The following is a 21472-nucleotide window of genomic DNA, read 5'->3' on the forward strand; positions in this document are numbered from 1 at the left end:
TTGACCAATTCATCAATTACATTCAAGTGAGTAGTACCTAGAAATGGGGCCAAAAGTGGTATTGGTACAGAGTTCACACCTGTGTGTAAAAAAATGTAGATGTTATCTAAGATTTAATAAAACATTCAAAACCAACTTTGATTTTGACAATACATCCCTTTGCAAAAAAAGAAAAGAAAAAAAAAAGAAAAAAACCTATTCCAAATCGGGGTTATATCCTGAACTGGTAGCTAGACAATCACAGGTCACATGAAATCATAGACAAAGAACCTCGCCCTCACATTTACAACTCTTTAGACAAAAAAATGAATGTTTTCTTTTCTGAACATGTGTGTCATCAGCCCTTCACATTGGAAAAACACAGCAGTTAAGTCTTTATCAGGTTTCCTTCCTGCCTTAAGTTTCCTTCCGCAGTCGCCTGCAGGGCTCCGAGTTTTTCCGCGAACCAGCCAACATTTGAAGATGAACTACAGCACGGCAACATGGCGCGCTTGAATCTCCGGGTTCTTTTGACATGGTCTATTTTTATATCCTCTCTCAATATATGTATTTCTGTTGGACATGCTGGCGCCTGCAGCCCTTTCTGCATTGGTAGCAACTGCTTGTTTGTCAACCGAGACAACGTGGATTTTACAACTGCCAAAGAACAATGTCAAGCCAGGAAAGGGACATTATTAACTCTTCACTCAGCAGAAGATAAGAGATTGTTTGATATTGTGAGACAAGAAATAACTGGAAACTTCTGGCTTGGACTTCAACTGCCAACTAATGCCTGCAGCAACCTGTCGCTTCACATGCGGGGCTATGAATGGACCTCTGGTGAAGGGCACGGTAAATTTGTTCCCTTTGATATCGCCTGGAAAAATAATGTTAGAACGTGTCCTCCTAGCTGTGTCTCACTTTCAAATGAGCAAAAGCTAATAGAGTGGTCATGCTCTGATAAAATCGACGGATTCCTGTGTAGGACCTCCCGCGTAGATGCATGCCATGCAGAAGGGTTATCTGAAGAAACATTTTTTCGGAGTTCAAAGGGCTGCTCAGGTGCTCCGTGTGAGCACCAATGTACTCCTGTGAAAGATGGCTTCAAATGTTCTTGTTTTCGAGGGTTCGCACCGGACCTAACGGATCCTAAGAGGTGTGAAATCCACTGCACGCAGGAGAGATGTCCCGCCATTTGTGAGAAAAATACTGACAGTGCTTGCTTCTGCCCTGAAGGTTACATCATCAATGACAAATTCTGCGAAGACATCAATGAGTGCTCGAATAATGAATGTGACCAGGAGTGTAAAAACACATTTGGAAGTTTTGCCTGTTCTTGTAAAGATGGTTATGTACTAAGACAGAAGGGGATGTGTGTCAAAGTGGTTGATGATCTTGTCATGACCACTCCCGTTGTAAGAAGTTATGCTAAGCCTGAAAATGGAACTATGAAAGGCTCTGCTTCATCTGCAGGCACGTTTATTTGGCTGTGGATTTTAGCTGCTTTGGTTGTCATTGGGTTAGTTTGTGTTGGACGTTTTTATGTGATTAAACAGCAAAAACACAGAGTGCAAAATTCCAACCAAATGTCAAGTGCTACAGTGGAAATCACCTAGTGGCGAATAACATACTTCTTTAAGAAACTGACTTATACACATTCACACAGAAAAATTATGGGGAACAAAATAATTTGACTACTTTTTTTTTACTTAATTTTTCTGGAACTGAATTTTTGCTTCAGGTTGTAGCATTTTTTAATGCATCAAAATAGAAGCTGGAAAATAAAATCAGTCAGAAAAACCTCAGCAACAAAATTATTAATAGAGGAAATTCAGTATAATTTTTTTTCCAGTGGATTCCTTCTTTCATTCTTGCTTATCCTCGCAAGGGTCGCGGGAGGTGCTGGATCCTATCCCAGCAAACAAGGGGCATCATGCAGGGGACACCCTGAATTGATAGGCAGCCAATCAAAGGGAACAAGGAGACAGACAACCATACACACTCGCACTCATGCATAGGGTGCAATTTAAAGTGTTCAACAAACCTACCCTGAATGTTTTTGGGATGTAGGAGGAAACCGGAGTCCCCTTAGAAAACCCAAACAAGCCCGCAAAGAATATGCAAACTCCACACAGTAAGGACCGACCTGGGATCGAACGCCTGACCCCAGAACTGTGAGGGCGAGGCAGTAACCACTTGGTCATCAGGCCTCATATTCCACGATTCCGTTTTTTTTCTGGCAGAATTTTTTTTTGCAGCAGACTTTTTGCTGTAGTTGTTTTGTGGCTGAAATTTGATACTGAAAATGGTTTGGATAGGGCTCCAAACCGAGACACAGTTGTGTACGCAGTTGAGACAACTTTAGAAGCATCCATACTTTAGTCATTGGCTCCCATTGATGGCACTAGATGTCCAATTGATTTGAAATCGGGCGAGCTATTCACTGTCCAATCCACTTCAAATGGGTTGGATGTCAACAAGTACCAAACTAGTCATCAACTCATTTAGATTCAGAACTGGACGAAAAGGGACACAAAGAGAAGGAAAATTGGTTTATGGGTAATTTTCTTCAAATGTTATCAATTGGTAATTTTACTCATGAGTATTTGAACCATTGCCGGTTATTACCTCTCAAAAGGTAATAATTAAATTATTATTATTTAATGTAAAAAAACTGATTATTTTTAGGATATTAAACGTTTTCTGAACATGCAAGTTTTATATACAGTCCATAGAAAACACAATATTTATGAGGCATACCTTGGCTCCCATAGAAAAAACTGTCTGTCTGTCATAGAGCACCATCTACTGTTGTTTTTAATAGTTTTCACAAAATGGGAAATTTGTTCAACCTGCATTATTCTGTATACTTGAGAAAGATTTATGTGACTATTGCTTGTATTATGAATACATCACTACAACCAATCACAGTGTTTTGAGCATGCCTTGCTTATTCTTCAACTATATTTGCTTTCTTTATCAATATTGTTTATTTCAAAAAGGTCTTGTTGTTTTATAAAGTTGAAGTAACATTATTTATTATGCAAGGCAGTCAAAAGCAAAGTAAATTGATTAATGTATGTAGATGACCTGGTAGTCAATGTGTGTGTTCCCCATAATAAAATGGAGAGGAAACTTTGAACATCACCCAGAACTGCTTTTATCCAGTTAGCAATAACAGATAAGGCTATATGTAAACACTAACCCCCACTTGTAATAAATGAACAACTTTACTACCACTAAAATTGACATTTTAAGTCCATAGATCAGGGAACAGAAATCAGTGAAAGATTAAAAAAAAAACATCATGATAGTGGGAAAGGCGAACACTGTTCCATGTTAATAATGTCTCTTGTTTGCTCCTGGACCAACTTAAATAATTATGTGTCTAAAAATTAATAGGAGCCTATCCCAGCTAACTATGGGCATCATGCCGGGGACGCCGGGGACACCCTGAATTGGTGGCCAGTCAATAATGGGATACAAGAAAACGGGCAACCATACACACTCATACTCATACCCAATGTTCCCTCTAAGCTGCGCGCGTGCGTAATTGCACACTACTCTCGTCTTCTCTGCGCACAGCAAATCATATGGAGCGCACAAAATAAAATCCCAATTTTTTTTATTTTAATTTTTATAGCTGTGAGGCCGACGCGCGGACCACTCATCCGCCGGGCCGCCCATTCATAGATATTAATCATTACATTTTATCATTACTAAATCATTAGCAATTTAGAGTGCCCAATCAGCCTATCATGCATGTCTTTGGAATGTGGGGGGAAACCGGAGTACCCGGAGAAAACCCACACAGGCGCGGGGACAACATGAAAGCTCCACTATATATATATATATATATATATATATATATATATATATATATAATATATATATATATATATATATATATATATATATATATATATATATATATATATATATATATATATATATATATATATATATATATATATATATATATATATATATAGTGGAGCTTTCATGTTGTCCCCGTCTATATATCAGACGCAAAACAGTGGACTAGTAACGACGTTGGTTTACAATAACCATATATCACCTAGAATTATTTACACGATATTTATTGAGCTGTAATAAATATCACAGGCCAAAAACAGGGTCAAGTCAATAGGTGTAGAGGCTACACAAATATATACCTAATTTCCATAAAAAAATAATGTGCCCTACGTAAAGGATCAATTCAATCGATAATGTTTGCCTGCAAATTGCGATGACTGTTCAAATATATACGTACGTATTTAGGATTACGTACTGACAGTAAATACGGATGTGACGCAATAGCCCTCGGCCAATCACAAAGTAGGTGTTTACTCAAACAAGAGTGTCATTGGATTAAAGTTTGTTCACTCTTGTACTCCTCATATAAATAATAACAAGTGCAATATGCATTTCGAGTCCACGTTGACAGCTCGCTTGGTCTGTGCTTAACTTAAATCTCTAACGGTGCGCGACAACTCTCAGCATGTCGGTAGACAGCGTGTTCCGGACCCGCTCCCTCGGCGTGGCCGCTGAGGGTCTTCCTGATCAGTATGCGGATGGGAAAGCAGCGAAAGTGTGGCAGCTTTACATTGGAAACACGCAGAGTAGGACGCAGGAGTACAAGACCTGGGTGGTGTCACTGCTGAGGAAACAGGGTGTCCGAACAGTGCTGGATGTAGCATGTGGAACAGGGTAAATGAATCGAACAGATGCTAACACAACACGCCAATCAATTGCAAAGCTGACTCCCTCTGTCATCAGCAAACTAATTTACCTTCTTTTTGGTTTATGTCATTTTTTTATTATGAATGTAGCCTAAAGAAAATGACTGCTCCCAAAATATACTGAATTCAGACTACTGTGTACATGTGATACATGAACTAGTTTCTTTAAATATTAGCCTTTTTGCATTGACCACAAAGGAACATGGTATAATTATGATTTATAGACTGATATTATTATTATTATTATTATTACTACTACTGTTCAGTCGGCTTTAAAATATTGATGAATTAATTTAAACGGCTGCCATTGACAGCCATAGACGTCCAATCCATTTTGACTGGGAAGAGTGCAGTGATCAATGATTTTTTTTTCAATAAGTGAGTTTTGAATCTAATTCGTAACTCTTTGGCTGCCAGTGGTGATAGACATAGATTCAATTTTGACTAGGAAGGTTGGCAGTGATTGATCGATCAAAAACAATAGATTGAAATTACAGTACTGTCTAGGTAATAAATGCGCATGTGACAGCAAAATCAGAATTGCTCTCAAAATTGCTATTGACAGCGACAGACGTTCAATTCATTTTTACATTGTAGGATGGCAGCGAGCGAACGAAATATCAGTGCTTTTTAGTAGTATGTATATTGTATATTTTTTTCAAATACATTTCTGTGGTAAAGAGACTACATGGATTAAACATATACGATTTTGTCTGCCATGATTTTCTTCCCTCTGTTTTGGGGCCATTGAAGTCATTGACAAGTGAAGAAAAATCCGCATGCCATTGGAGAATAATGAAAATGCTGAGTTGAACAACCTGTCTGTTTTCTTTTCTGTCTCCCCATGGCAATTGGTGGCTTGAACAAAGTGGCACATAATCACTTTTCCATTGCCAACTCTGTAAGAATGCCATGTTGTGCGCCTTTGACAGGTGCAGTTAGTAGTTTTGACTGGTTCATGGGTATGTTTACCTTGTGATAGTTTATCTGTGACCCAAGGCCATTCTCACATTAGACATGTCCATAGTGCAGTTATGCCATGTATTCTTGATGCAAATAAGTCTACGACAATGGAATTGAATGCATTTTGGGATTTGAACCTTCTTTTTTTCTCAAGTCTAGCTAAGCTTATTCGTTCAGTGTAAGATAGTAGTATATCTGTAATGGGGGTGCAGTTGTGGTGAGTCCTGAAAGCACAACAGCGTAACATGGTTTAGTGCATGGTCAACAACAAAACAACCAATGGTCAACCACAGATGCCAGGTAAAATCCTTGGTGGACATTCATGACAAATAATCAAGTCTTGAATGCTTTGAAACTTTATTTTATTTTATGTTTCTTTAAATTAATACTAAATGACTGCGTACTCACTTTACAGTACAGTAATTGTTCTAACGCCATCACGGGTTGGTCAGACATTGCTTAACTTATTTGGCTGCTAATAAATGCGCTAGACATACTAGACACACACATAGTATGTGTCATTGTTTATGTTCAAACTACACAAGGGACTAAAGATGGAAATTAGCCCTCGGCTACAATCTTACATATAAATCCTACATATATTTTCTCATTAATTTGAATATAAACATGTTCATTAATATGTACTGTCCCTTATACAATAAATCCAACTCCAACTCAAACCCAGACCTCCAATCCATTTGAAGTCGAAAGTCTGGCTGTGAATAAAGATGTACCATCCTCCTTATAAAATGGATTAGACGTCTGCTACTGATGAACTGATTTCAATTCCTAGCAGAAGCTGAAAAGATCATTCATTGCCTCTCCCAAAATGGCCTTAAGGTTGCCACGTTGGTAGGACCGACATTCCCTTCAATGCACAATGCACTGACATTAAACATTAACTCATAACTATCTAATTTCTCTTTTTTCCTTAAATGTAAAAAGATCGGCTGTTCATTCATTGCTTGCCATTGACAATGCCAGACGTCCAAGGACTTTCAAGTAGGAGGTTGACCGCAAATGACTAAACATCCATTCACTGTCAGAGTCACACTTCAAATGAATTGGACATCTACTAGTGATAAACCAATTTAAATTCACAGTAGAAGGATAGTTCGATGCCACATGGATGTTAATCATCAGTTTGAGTAGGGCGAAAACTAGATCTTGAAAATTACATGCTACCCAACTTATTATTATTTTTGTTATTTCTTTATATTAACCAAAACCGATGATGCCATTTTAGTACCGTATCGGTGCAACACTACACCACCCATTTTATTTATCCATGGTCGCCTTAAATGGGGCTGCTGTGGCTGCCATAAACATTGTATGAGTGTACAATAGCTTCATATTGGGAATTTATATTAGTATTTTATAACTCATACAGTCATAATTGTCTTACTTTTGTCTAGTAATGAAGAGAAAAAGTCAACACTGCACATCTTTTGCTTTTAGCATACTGGAAAAACTGGAAGTTTGTGTAAGATAGCTTTTATCTCAGTGTGGTAGTTTATTCGAGATTTAAATTGAGCTCAGTTAGATCTTCATTCACGCAGAATGTCATGACGTCTGTAGCATAGCCATGTGCTGTGATGTAAGCATGTGGAATGGTGATACAACTGGCCGCTCTATTTTTAACACCCTTAAAAAAGTCCATACGTTTTCTGTGACAAATAACTGACCACTCACCTACACAAAAAGATGAACCTTTTTTTAATTTCGATCCTTTTTAATCAGGGTGTGCGAACTATGGCATGGCACGTTGGCCAATTTTTATTGGCCTGCTGAGAATCAGAAAAATATTTAATATACCCTGCACAAGAATCTAAAATCAGCCTACAGTCTGTCTTACTTAGTTGTATTTTTTAACAACTTTAACTGCCCCTCTCCAATAGCTCAGGGCTCAAAAACTGCTACATGTTGAAATCGGTGTAGAAAACAGTACAATTGCAGTATTTTTGTTTTTCATAAGTGTTAAATATATTGTATGTATTCATTCATCTTCAGGGTAACAGGGGGTGCTGTAGTCTATCCCAGCCAACTATGGGCACCAGCCAGGGGACACACCCTTGATTTGGTGGCCACCCAATCATCAGCACAAGGAGACAAACAACCATTCACGCTCACACGCATACCTGGGGGCAATTTATAGTGTTCAACTAGCGTACCATGCATGTTTTTGCGAACTGGGAAGACACCGAAGTATCTGGAGAAAAGAAAGAACAGAAAATAAAGAATATGAAAACTCCACAAAGGATGATTGAAACCAACTTGGGATCGAACCCTCGCTCTCAGAACTGTGTGGCCAATGCGCTAACCACTAACTGGGTACACATACCAAACTCTCAAAAACAATTAATTAATTGCTAACTGCATTTTATTAATTTGACAACTAATTTGTTATTGATTATTCTATTAACTGTTGAAATTCTAATAGCTAAGCATTGACCATCCTATGTGAAGTTGTCATGTTCTCTCAATTTTTGCATGGCCTTTTTCCAGGCAGTCTTCCTACATCTGATAACCATGTCTATCAGGTTCCTAGAAAGTTTGAAGTTTTTCCATAATGTGTGTCTGTGATTAGCTGCTGACCAGTTCGGAGTCCGGATGGGATGAGGACAGGTGTCGTCATGTGAAAAATGGATAAATTTCCCCAGATCAATATTGTTTCCAGTGAAACTGCATTGACATGACTTGGATTATATAATCTGTTTGTCAGATGAAATGTTTTCCACAAAACATTCCCTTTGTCATACTTAGTTGCTGTTAATCATTGCAGTTGGTGAACTACTTTTTCAGGTCGTTGTCCATTGCATATTACCCAATCTGGCTTGTTTTGTTCAAGATGGATTGCAAAAGGAGCCTTTGAGGTCATGTTCATGCAATTTTAAAATGCCCTAGATTGAAGGAACAAGCTCATGGGTAAAACCATGAAAAATACAGATAAAAATCAACATTGTTGAATTAATTAAAAAATACAAATTATTTTTGCAAAGACAAAAACTGTCAAGGCTTTATTTGTTATCAAATTGAGCTATTTTCATATAAGAAGACGAGTGCAAACACTTTTTCCTAAATCACCTTTACAATAGAGTACTTTATTATTTTAGTAGCATACTAAATTAAAATGCAATTATAGTTTTGTGTATTATTAAGTAAAATAAATTATACAAATCCCATGTACACTGAAGTTGGGAATCGGGCACTATGTAAAACAAAATAAATAATCACAAAATAATGTTTTTGTCAATTTGTTCTCAACCAAATGCATGTGCACACACGAACAATGTGACTTCAACTTTGTAATAACATCGATTTACTCACAGGTAAGCGGACAGGTATAAACTTGTCAAACCTGCAAACTCTTTCAAAATTGCTCAGTTGTTCTCACACACAGTTGGATTAAACAAACATTTCAGTAAACTAAACCAACTCACTATAATATATTTAAACTAACACATTAATCAGAATATAACACATATGTAGCTGATTAGTACTTGATCTTTAACTGTAATATTGCAGTGATTGTTTATCTTTTTTGTTATTATGTAGAGTGGACTCAATTATGTTGGTGGAGGAGGGCTTCAAGGTGATGAGTGTGGATGCTAGCGACAAAATGCTCAAGTATGCACTGAAGTCAAGATGGGAGAGAAGAAAAGAAACAGCATTCGACCAATGGGGTATGATATTTTTGTTTACATATGGAAACAAAAGTTAAGTCCCAAGTTTTGGAATCTTATTTGTATTGCTCACCATTTTTTTTTACTGGGAAAACACACTTTGAAAAGCTTAGAGTAGCACCACCAATTTCGTTATACGCAGCTGTGTATGATGACAATAAAGGCTTTTGATTTGATTTAAACATTTTTTTATTCTTTTGGGTAAATGACTTCGGTCTTCATGCTGTAATCTCTTCATGTCAAGGTCCAGCCAATTATTAAAACCAGTGTCTGACCAGTCAATTATAGAATTTTTTATGCATTCAAGTTAATATGCAGCAATTAAGAATTAAGAAAAAATATGTATACCAATAGACAGACCGGTGGAGGGATGGTTAGTGTGTTGGCCTCACGGTTCTAGATCGAGGGTTCGATCGTAGGTGGGTTTGGAACTTTCTGGGTGGAGTTTGCATGCTTGCGTGGGTTTTCTCCGAGTACTCTGGTTTCCCCCTACATTCCAAAAACACGTTAGGATGGTTGAACATTATGAATTGCGCCCAAGTGTGTGTGTGAGCGTTGTTTTCTGTCTCCTTCTGCTCTGTGATTGGCTGGCCCCTGATTCAGGTTCTCCCACGCCTGGTGCCCGTAGTTGTCTGGGATAAACCGCACCCCCCGTGACTCATGTGAGGACAAGGGGTGCGGAAAATGAATAAATGCATTTTTTTTAAACGTAGTATCGGCACAGAGACGCATCGGCCAATACCATGTTGTAATTAGAAGCCAATTAATGATCAGTTCAACATTATATGGAACTCAAATGTCCAGAATTCACATACGTATGTTATTAGTGTTATAAAAAGAGTGAGAAAATTCATTTTCAAAGCAATCACTTGTGAATGTTATACATTTAGTACATTTTAAAACAAATGGTGAGACCATTTAAATTTTATACATGGTGTATATGATAAGCATGGTAAAATGATGTGACTGTTTTGGTCAACATTCCCTAAAAGATGTGTGATGCACCAATACATGCAGAATAGATGAGCCGCTGTATATTTAGTTATTCAAGTGTTTGTGTCTTTAAATACATTTTCATGTGTTATAATGTGCATTTCATTCACGTCTAGTATTTCTTTCCCCAATAATATGCGTTTTTGGGGCAATGTTGGCTTGGCAGTAATTGAAGAAGCCAACTGGCTGACGCTCCCAGAAGACGTCCAGAAACCAGGATCAAGCGGCTTTGACGCAGTTATTTGCCTTGGCAACTCCTTCGCCCACTTACCAGATTTTAAAGGTACCGTATATGGGATAATTAGTCATAAAGTTACTTTCATTGTAATTGTCTGTGTAAATTTGTCATTGTAAGTGCAGAAACAATAAAAATGACCGTCCATCATTGCGATCATAATGGAATATAGTATTGTCTATCATGTCACTTCTCAATAAAATACACCATTGTATTGTTCGTAAGGGGACCAGAGTGACCAAAAATTGGCTCTTCGGAACATCGCGAGCATGGTCAAACCAGGTGGGATCCTCATCATTGACCACCGCAATTATGACTATATCCTGGAGACTGGGCGAGCGCCACAAGGCAAAAATGTTTACTACAAGGTATGAAGGGGCATGGAATGGGTTGTTTTTGTAACAATAAATAGTGAGAACTCTAACCAAATAATGTAGCTACTGACTTGGCCCATTTTTAAAAGAATTACAGTGAAAATTTCAGACTTGCGCATTCAATGGTTTAGCACCATATTACTGTTACATCCTTACCATTTTCGGGCTCCAGGTACCCATTCCGACAGCTGGCTGTCTGGTATCGGTTAATGCCTATACTGTCCTGATACCGCCTTTTTTGAAAGGAATATATATGAGTGTAAATCTGTAAAAGCATTGCTATCATGGCTAAACTAATCGGCTGCCATTCATAGCGCTAGACGTTCACTTGATGCCATCCTCCCAATTCAAAACTATTGGGCGGAAACAATGGATAAACTAATTGGAGGGAGGGTGCATCTTGCCCGGAGGTAGTTTTGCCGTTTACCTCATTGACTGCCAATGACAGCGCTAGCCCACCAATCTATTTGAATTGGAAAGTCTTTTAGCAAAGGAACAAATTTTCTTTCAAAATTATTTAATTGATTCTACGGCTGAATACTGCAGTAAGCTTAGTCTCATCAAGCTCTATCGATCAGAAACAGATTTATTTTCATCGCTGTCTAACGTGTTCAAAAAGCAATAGCCGTCTTGGATGAGTTAAAATTAGGCTCCAGATTTTGCCAAGTATGTTTCTACCTTTAATTTCTGCTAAAATCTTTTAAGATAGCATAAGCGTTAATATTGGCATCATGTTTGCATTTTGGGATGGATGGTTGATGAGTTAATCAATCATGTCAAATATTCAAAATAGCCTGCATCAGCCTAATCTTAGTGACATAATTACGTTTTATTCCTCACATATTTAATTTTTTTAACAGCTTATTCTTGATACAAACGCAAATATCTTCAGGAGATTTATATAGGATGCTACATGATACTACAACAGAACTTCAATGTGGTAATGTGCCTTCTTGGCAAAACCACTGCAACTATTAGTGCACTAAATCAGAGAAAAGATCCTCAGAGGTCTAAAATGGTGTCAAGCAACACTGAAACAGCAGATCAAACGTCTAAAAGTGCGTGAACTGAATGGCCCCAACAGTGGGAGATGATTCCTTTTTTTTTTCATTAACTCCTGAGTAGACAATGATTGGGGAAGTCTTGAACTTCAAGACTGAGTTAACTTATACTTGATGCACCATGGCTTTGTTTTACCTTTTTCTGTTTCAGAGCGATCTAACTCAGGACATTTCCACTTCTGTGCTGTGGGTGAATAATAAGCCACACATGATCACTCTGGACTACACTATCCAAGTTCCTCAGCCTACTTCTCAGAGCTTGCCTGAAGTCAGGTAAGTTGTTGTCACGATACTGTTAAATAAAAATGTCCTCTAACAACACCAAATGACATAAGAATTACATTTTGACATTGCTTGTTTTTCGACACCTTAGTTGAGCAATGATCAAATTTTAAAGTGTGTGCTCGATGTGTTCCCAGTAAATTCCGTCTCTCCTACTACCCTCATTGCCTGGAGAACTTCAAAGCGATACTGAAAGAAGCCTTCCACGGAAAAGTGGAGCACAATGTCTATGGAGATTTTATGCCATACGTTCCTGGTCAAGCTCAAGCACCGTGTTACTTCATCCACGTTTGCAAGAAAACTGCATAGGGTCACGTGCATATGTACAAATGTTAATGTTAGCAGTTGAACTACATTGATTTTTACAAATTCTCATATTTCGTTTCAAAGTGATCTGAAAAAAAAATTCGCTTTTTACTGCCGTTGACAATGATAGCCATCCAATCTATGGCTCTTTTCATCAGTGGGATGGTAGCAGCGAATGAATGTTCATTCATCCGTCTTTCGCCATCAATGTCAACTTGGATGGCTATTGCTGCTAGTTGCTGAGTAGCCATTGCTCACCCAAATTCATTCATTCATTTTCTGTACTGCTTATCCTCACATGGGTCGTGGGGAGTGTTGGAGGCTATCCCAAATGACTTCGGGCACCAGGTAGGGGACACTCTGAATTGGTGGCCAGCCAATCGCAGGGCACAAGGAAAAGGACAAACATGCACACTCACACTCATACCTAGGGGCAATTTAGAGTGTTCATCCAGCATACTATGCATGTTTTTCGGATGTGGGAGAAAACCCTTGCAAGCTCAGGGAGAACATGCAAACTCCACACAGTGAGGACCGACCTGGGATCCAACCCACGACTTCAGAACTTTGAGGCCAACGCGCTAACCACTCCTTTGCCAGGCCGCTGGTCACTCAAAGTATAGTAAAATAAATTCTAATTGATAATGACTTTAACTTGATGGATCATGTTAATCTTTTATGAATGTGTTATGGTTGATTTCTAAAAATATAAATATTCTTAGTTTGAATAATGGCCCTTTTTGTCAAGGAGAACAAAACCAGAGGAGTTTTTTTATTATTTAGAAGTATAATCTTGGGGGCCTGTGGGTCGAGTGTTTAGCATGTCAGGCCTCAGAGTTCTGGTGAGCGTCCTCACTGGGTGGAGTTTGCATGTTCTCCCCGGGCTGGCGTGGGTTTTGTCTGTGTCCTCCAGTTTCCTCCCACATTCCAAAAAAATGTATGGTAGGCTGGTTGAACAATCTAATTTGCCACTAGGTATGAGTGTGAGGGTACTCGGACGTTTCGTCGAAAGACGTTTGGTCCCCGGACGGATGGTCGACCGGACGTTTGGTAGAACGGACGTTTGGCCGCTGGGTTCGCGAGTCCCGAGGTTTGAGTCACGAGACTTGCATTTGTTTAACCCTAACCCTATTCACTCAATGTTAAATAATAGTCATTAAATCCATATTCACCCAATGTTAAAATCTATCAATTACATGCGAACCCGGCGACCAAACGTCCGTTCTACCAAACGTCCGGTTGACCAAACGTCCGGTTGACCAAACGTCCGGTTGACCAAACGTCCGGGGACCAAACGTCCGGGGACCAAACGTCCGGGGACCAAACGTCCGGGGACCAAACGTCCGGGGACCAAACGTCTTTCGACTAAACGTCCGGTCACGGAGTGTGAGCATAAATGGTCGTACCTCTCCTTGTGGTGCCCACATTTCGTGGAGATCTCCAGCATCCCACGACTCTTCTTGAGGATAAGCGATTTGGAAAATGAATGAGTATGCAGTTCTTGATGAGACAAAACAGAAGCCACTAATCCTTGAACCGACCTGACATATTGTCATTCTAACCTATAAGCAGTTACACTGGGGTACCTCGCAATATTTCCATTTATTAACTCATCGGCTGCTATTGACAGAAATAGATGTCCAATACATTCTGAGTGGGAGAGATAGCAGAGAATAAACAAACGGTCATTTGCTTCCAACTTCCCAGTTAAATCGAATTGGGCATCGGCCCGTGATAAATTAATTTTAATTCAAAGCAGATGATGGTTAGCCACCACATGCTTGGTCGTTTGTCATCGTCAGTGGCAGCAAAACTGTTGCATTTTGGGAAGTTTGAACACTCGATCATCTTAAACCAAAGATTTTACATTTTTTTCCTCATTTGATTTTCATATTCCGTAGTGGTTAGAAAATAAATTATTTTGCTTGTGTTAGCCCATGCCTAGCAATGTAATAAATATGTGGTATAGTACACACGTTTCTCTAATACCTATCACTGCGCTGAAATGCAATTGGTTTCAACATTTTTAGAGAATAATTCACAAAAGTCTTAAATTGCTGAATATACAATAAATAACAGTTTAATTTTGTGTGTGGTTGTTATTTGCCTTGAGAAAGCTACTTAGAACAAGTTAGACACCAAAGCAGGAAAAGAGTTTTCAAATGAACAATAAAATGTCACATAGTAGCACAAACAATTACTGTATTTTTCTGGACTTTAAGCCGGGCTTTTTAATAGTTTGGCTTGGGCCTACGACTACTACTCAAGTGCGACTTATATGGGTTTTACTAGTGATTCCAAACCCCATTTACCGCATAGTCTGAAATAACAATAGTGTAGGGTTGTCAACGTTAACCTAACGCTGTCAATAGTTTACTCAATTTAGAGGCGCTGACAAATTAACCAACTACCGGAAGGTTACATTTTGTTTTTTAACTTTTTCGGCATTGAACTGAGATCTCCGTAGACAGAGGAAAATTCCTAAATTCCACAAATTACACACAAACGACCGAAGAATGATGGCTGTGGTTACACTCCGCCTTTAAATATCATGCATTATATGCGTGATATTTATAAGGCAGAAGCAGACAATGTTTTACTGACAGATCACATTCTGTTGTGAATTAAATGATTTTATATTGTGACATTTTTTTAATTATGGATTATGAATTAATGATGTGTCTTGAGGGCGTGGAATAAGATGAAATGCGTGAGAAATGCAATGCAGAGATGAGAACTCTGATATAGTATTTATTGTAAAATATGGTGAGTATCCATTGAGATAGAAAAATAAACAATGCAGAATACAGTTTTGACACTGGAGAGCAGTATAGCACAAAATGTATTATTTTCTGAGGCTAATTTCCTCAACTACAGTGTTGCCAGATCAGGCAAAGACTGCATGGGAGACAAATGAATTTGATGGGTTGATTTGGGCTACTTTTGAGAATATGTAAAGGTTTTGGAAGGAACTGTTTTGATTAGTTACCTTGAAGTTCGGTTATAATACTTCCTTCTTTGCTCTTGTACAACAGCGTGTGGAGCTGGGAACTGCAATATCTGATTTGGACGTGCAATTCAACAAATTAATTCTAAAAATGGCACATGATTATAATGTGTTAGATCACTGTAAATAAATAATGTATACAAATAAAAAATATAATTATTCAAAACATGATAACAACAACAAATGTGTAAAATGCACTGTAAATGTTATTTATATTTAGCCTTTTTTTTTTAATTTTCATTGTTTTTTTCATGGGTTACTATTTAAACTGGCGCTGAACGATACTGGAAAACACTGATATCGCGATATTTTGGGGTGTTTGCAATATAAAGCAATATATATTGCGATGTAAATACATTGTTTAAAGATTTTTTTGCCAAATAATCAATTATATTAAACTAATATTGCGGAAAGTATATTGTAAAAATAGGACAATAAAAGGTGGCCCGGTGGTGCGAGTGGTTTGCGTGTCGGCCTCAAAGCTCTTGGGTCCTGGGTTCAAATCCAGGTCACGTCCACCTGTGCGGAGTTTGTTCTTCCCGGGCCTGCGTGGGTTTCCTCCGGGTACTCTGGTTTCCTCCCACATTCCAGAAACATGCATAGTAGGCTGATTGGACACTCTAAATTGTCCCTAGGTATGGGTGTGAGAATGCATGGTTGTCCGTGCCCTATGATAGGCTGGCCACCAATTCAGGGTGTCCCCAACCTCTGTTCTGGAGTCAACTGGGCTAGGGTCCAGCATCCCCTGCGACCCTAATGAGGATAAAGCAGTTCAGAAAATGAGATTATATATATATATATATATATATATATATATATATATATATATATATATATATATATATATATATATATATATATATATATATATATATATATATATATATATATATATATATAAATAAAGAGAGAGAGATAGATATAGATATATAATTTGTGCAAGAAAGGGTTAATTTTTTAGGGCACAGCGATGAGACAAAAGTGGAATTTCTGAGCCTCTTGAGGACCTTGTGATGCAAAAGCAGTCCTCGGCAACAGACAGTTTCCATGGTAACAGCGAGCTGCCAAAGTTCTTTGTTGACAAATGACAGCTCTCCTTTGCTCAGCACCTACTTGGCAATATGTGTACGTACGTCTGTGTGGGTACGGTGTTTTATTGCCAAGACCCTTTATGGTATTCACGTGCGGTTTTCACACACAAAGTCCTGGTTTGTAACAATAATAACTGTATGGTTTTACTAGTATCTTTGTGGTCTTCTTTGGTATAATCTTACAGCATGATTGTATTGGCAAATTGTTTAATGATAAAGAAGGGCAGACATTTGACAAAAACTGTATTTATTCAAATGTCCGCCTTCACAATATAAAACGAAAATCAGCATAACATGAAATTTTAAGTACACTTGAATTTTAACAATTCAAGTTATTGCTGAAGTAAACTATATTTTTGTTAGGTAAGTAATTTGAACTGAAAATTAAACCGAGCTTAATTTGAAGTATATTTTGTATTTAATAAACTAATCCAAGCAGGATTCCAACAGTGACAGCGCAACGCAAAGATAACAGCCTGGGTTAGTGGGCTGTAGCCAAATTCAATTTCTATCAACTTCAGACAAATTCAAATGCAACATGTATCATATGCTTCCACTCTCTCACTTCAAATCCACTGGACTGAGTAATTTTGCGCCCTGGGTGAACAACCCCCACACCAACATGTACAAATATATATATATATATATATATATATATATATATATATATATATATATATATATATATATATATATATATATATATATATATATATATATATATATATATATATATATATATATATATATATATATATATATACTTAAATACAAAGGTCATATATATATAGTATCATTTTGGAAAAAAAACAAAAATACAAAATTTGAGCCAATAAAATAATACAAATGTGATAGCATATGAACGCCAATGTGAACTGCACAGATAATTAACCACAGAAATCAAATGAATTAAAATAATAAAATATTTAAAATAATTAACAAAATCAATAATTCAGTGTTCGGACTGTCGCAGATATATCAGATGTCTTTAGCCCGTGTTACACTTCCCGTTAAAATGTGTTCTAGAAGATTGGATTGAACCTGAAAACATGACTTCTCTTGCCTTCTACGATGCGAAATTTGCTACACAAAAAAAAATGTACTGCCCAATTTTAGACTGTTGCACTTGAGTGATGCGAGGGGGGAGGCAATAGCTCCTCTGCAAACTCCACCATGGAACTTACGATCTACATTCTACACCAAGGGTGTCAGACTCGGGTTGGTTCGCGGGCCGCTTTAACGTCAACTTGATTTCACGTGGGCCGGACCATTTCAGATATAATATTTAGATTTTTTTTAATAAATTGATTAAAAGAACTGGATTAAAAGCCCTGAATATTCAGTTTTTTATAGATCTAAAACAATGTTTATTTTAGCTTTTTTTTATATTTTTTAGATTTTACAAAATGATTTTTGAACAAAAAACACAGAAAAAAATGATTAAAAATGACAATTATTGATTTAAAAGGGGGAAAATCAGGAAATTTAATATACATCTATACTCTTCATTTTAATTTGATCCTAAAACAGAAAGTCGGCACTCATTATTTACTTTCCCGGGCCACACAAAATGATGCGGCGGGCCAGATTTGGCCCCCGGGGCGCCACTTTGACACAGGTGTTCTACACCATTAACTTGACGTAGAAATGAGGGATCATAGTCTATTGGCAATGGCAATAAAATTGACCGGCCCTGATTAGACATCCACAAATAATAATCTAGCCATAAACACATTTTAATTTAAATCAGAATCTTAATCTGAAAGAGTTAAATACCAGTACTGTTTTAGTCACTCAAATGACAGAATTTCAGATTCTCCCCTATTGTACGTATTATGTGCCTCTATTGGACTAACCTGAAATTGGCCTCCCATTAGATGCAAATTTATATAAAAATTATTGTTCTCTACTGGAGAAACGATCTTTAATGCAGCTAGGAATTGAGGGAGCTCTGTCTGAGTCTCAGAAGGAGAAAAACAGCAACAGATTGAGCAGGTACAGAAAGGTTTTGTCTTTCCCTTCAATATCTCTGTAATAGTGTCAATCAGCAGTGAGCAATGTTTTCTTCTCCCTTTTTAATGCACAGATTGAACTGGATCTCTCTAGTTTGTAGGTCTAATAATAGTGTAATAGTGCAGTGACACATGAGACAAAGAGACAGGGATTTGAGTTCAGAGGAGCAAAAAAATGGAGTCCGACTGAGAGGCAGGATACAAACACCCTGCGGCATAAGTGTCATGAATAGATGAGCTACCATCCTCACCTTACATCACAGCTGTCAACATGTTCACACCATAGCTGTGACTTTATCTCAACATGCACACACAGAGTGTAAAATGTGTGCTTCACAATGGCTTAGCAGCTTTCAAGCAATCTGCATTAATGTCATCCAGAACCCGCACAGTTTCAGCAATAATCCAGTAATTAGGGCACACATGCCGAGCACTATAACCGGATCAAAGGAACATTTCACTGTCCAATGTCAGTGAGCCCCCATTGCACCAAAAGATAAGAGTATTTTTGCATAGTCACAATAACTGGCTGATATAAGCTTTCAGAATTTCAGCTTTCTTGGACTTGTAATTTGCATGGGAGGAAGGAATATACATCTCATGTTTATATGACATGGCCATGTCAGCACTGTATATCTGAGAGCTTTATACAGTTTCACAAGGAATGGAAAGGAGCCCATTTTGTTTTACTGATGCTTTTACTGATTTTACACACCACAGAACGTTACTAAAAAGATACGAGCACATGAGCTTGTATCTTGTTTTTCACATTTATCAGTACAGATACAATTGTTTTGTTTTCTTGTTTCAAAAACAGATTTGTCAAATGCCTAGCTTGAAAGAAAAAACCCACTGATACGGCTGGTACTTCACTTGTCAATGTGTAAGCGTCACACGTGCCAAAATCGTCATTAGTGTGTTATTTGAACAGTCGATGAGAGGCAGGTAGCAAGAAACGCTTGTTGTGGCAAACACGTTTCCGTGCCTGTCAAACTAATTGGGAGCGTGAATTGTTTTGGAAAGTAAAGCCTGGTCCTGATATCAATTATTTAGCTTCCTTAAAATATACACGCACACACACAAAAACTTGAATTTTCTCAGTTGAGTTGAGTCAGATTAATATAAACAAACCAGAAAATCATGCCACTAATGCACTTGTAGGCAGTGTGTATCCTTCTGTGATCTGTTTATTAACTCACTGACGGTGCTACATGTTAAGAAGAATTTTGACTGGGCTTTGTCGGCGAAATTCCAACCGAGTCAAAATGGATTGGACGTGTAGCGGCGTCAACGGGAGAGAAGCATGATCATGCAATGTCAGCAATGTCTATCGTTGAAAGTGGCAGTGAATTAGTTCATACTGATTGTATTAAAATAACATGGAGAAACAGTCACTGCATTCATTTTTTTAGCTGATTAGATGATTGGAATGCTGAATTTGCATGTTTTAACTCAATTGCAATTGGAAGTTATAGAAGATCAAGTCTATTTCATTTGTAAAGGCTCACATTTCACTTCCATTGACGGTAACAGATGTCCAATCTAGTTTGACTGGGGTCTGCCAACCCTCACAGCAGCCATTAATAAAAAAAAAACAAAGGAATTTAGGATGCTGCAGTCAATTCAGAATATTGGCTGAGTCCTCACAACAACAAAGAAACTGGATCAAAATTCTAACAAATTACCAGAAGATCTGAGGCATGCTCAAACAGTTGTTCCTTGAAAACCAGGACTGAAAACACCATTGTTTATGAAAGAATTTCCCTAAGTGCCCTTACTGTTTAAATAACACAACTAAAACATTCTTAAGAAATGGATACAAAATACTGCCTCTAGCAAGTAAGTCGTAACAAGTTTTTTTTTTTTTGTGTATTGTTGTTATCCACAACATGCATTTTGAAATATAAAAAATATTTATACTTTACCCACACTTGACAAAAAGTCACAAAATTTAACAAATGTGTCTTTGAGGAAAAGTTAAATAAATACACAAAATATTGTGCATGAACTTTAAAAACTCTAAGGCACTCTTATTTGTGTTTATTCATTGCCAAAGCTTATGATTGTTGTCTCAATAAAAATGAGAACACACTAATGTCTTTTGCAGGTCAAAACGATAGAAAACATACACAATTATACACGTGCACAAAAATGTCAGTGCCCCTCTATTAATGAAAGAAAAAAAAGCCAGAGTGGTCAAAGAAATAATTGATTCCTTTTTCCTTGTCCGAGCCATTTATCCTCACAAGGGTAGCGGGGTGCTGTAGTCTATCCCAGGCAATGATCAGTAGGCAGGGTACACCCAAAACAGTTTGCCAGCCAATCACAGGGCACATGGAGATTGACAACTGCTCACGCACACACTCATACTTGGTGACATTTTGGAGTGTTCAATCAGCCTTGCACAGTTAAGAAAAATTTTGGTAAACTTATTTTGTACAAAATAAACTAATTTGCAAGAAAGTAAAAGGGGACAAATTGCAGGGAGAAATTTGTACAAATCTGGAAAAAAAATGATTTTGATGTGCTTTTTTCCACTTCAAAAAATTTCAGAGGTATCAGATTGGCATTTGATATCGACGGTACTCGGACGTTTCGTCGAAAGACGTTTGGTCCCCGGACATTTGGTCCCCGGACGTTTGGTCGGCCGGACGTTTGGTCGAACGGACGTTTGGTAGAACGGACGTTTGGTAGAACGGACGTTTGGTAGAACGGACGTTTGATAGAACGGACGTTTGGTAGAA

The 21472-nt window shown here is 37.8% G+C and overlaps 3 protein-coding genes across 3 annotated transcripts in view; all 3 read left to right on the top strand.

Annotated features, from left to right (window-relative positions):
• Nucleotides 1-21472, top strand: part of sntg2 (syntrophin, gamma 2) — a 101969-nt gene that overhangs the window by 62065 nt on the left and 18432 nt on the right. The window lies entirely within an intron of this gene.
• On the top strand, nucleotides 303-3121 carry LOC144090356 (thrombomodulin-like). The gene has a single exon (XM_077621800.1). It carries the CDS (start codon nucleotides 483-485, stop codon nucleotides 1593-1595), a length of 1113 nt encoding a protein of 370 aa, XP_077477926.1. The 5' UTR covers nucleotides 303-482; the 3' UTR covers nucleotides 1596-3121.
• gnmt (glycine N-methyltransferase) lies at nucleotides 4389-12778 on the top strand. Its single transcript, XM_077621197.1, has 6 exons — nucleotides 4389-4689; nucleotides 9240-9367; nucleotides 10527-10643; nucleotides 10821-10963; nucleotides 12182-12303; nucleotides 12450-12778. Exons 1-6 carry the CDS (start codon nucleotides 4481-4483, stop codon nucleotides 12619-12621), a joined length of 891 nt encoding a protein of 296 aa, XP_077477323.1. The 5' UTR covers nucleotides 4389-4480; the 3' UTR covers nucleotides 12622-12778.

This window comes from Stigmatopora argus, chromosome 15 (assembly GCF_051989625.1).
Source record: "Stigmatopora argus isolate UIUO_Sarg chromosome 15, RoL_Sarg_1.0, whole genome shotgun sequence".
Taxonomy (NCBI): domain Eukaryota; kingdom Metazoa; phylum Chordata; class Actinopteri; order Syngnathiformes; family Syngnathidae; genus Stigmatopora; species Stigmatopora argus.

What these genes read in the sequence shown, in the direction of transcription:
- gnmt (XM_077621197.1), top strand. Translation starts at nt 4,481, where the DNA reads ATGTCGGTAGACAGCGTGTTCCGGACCCGCTCCCTCGGCGTGGCCGCT. An exon ending in GATGTAGCATGTGGAACAGG is followed by an intron (nt 4,690 to 9,239) that starts GTAAATGAATCG and finishes GTTATTATGTAG; the next exon opens with AGTGGACTCAATTATGTTGG. An exon ending in CAGAGCTTGCCTGAAGTCAG is followed by an intron (nt 12,304 to 12,449) that starts GTAAGTTGTTGT and finishes ATGTGTTCCCAG; the next exon opens with TAAATTCCGTCTCTCCTACT.
- LOC144090356 (XM_077621800.1), top strand. Translation starts at nt 483, where the DNA reads ATGGCGCGCTTGAATCTCCGGGTTCTTTTGACATGGTCTATTTTTATA.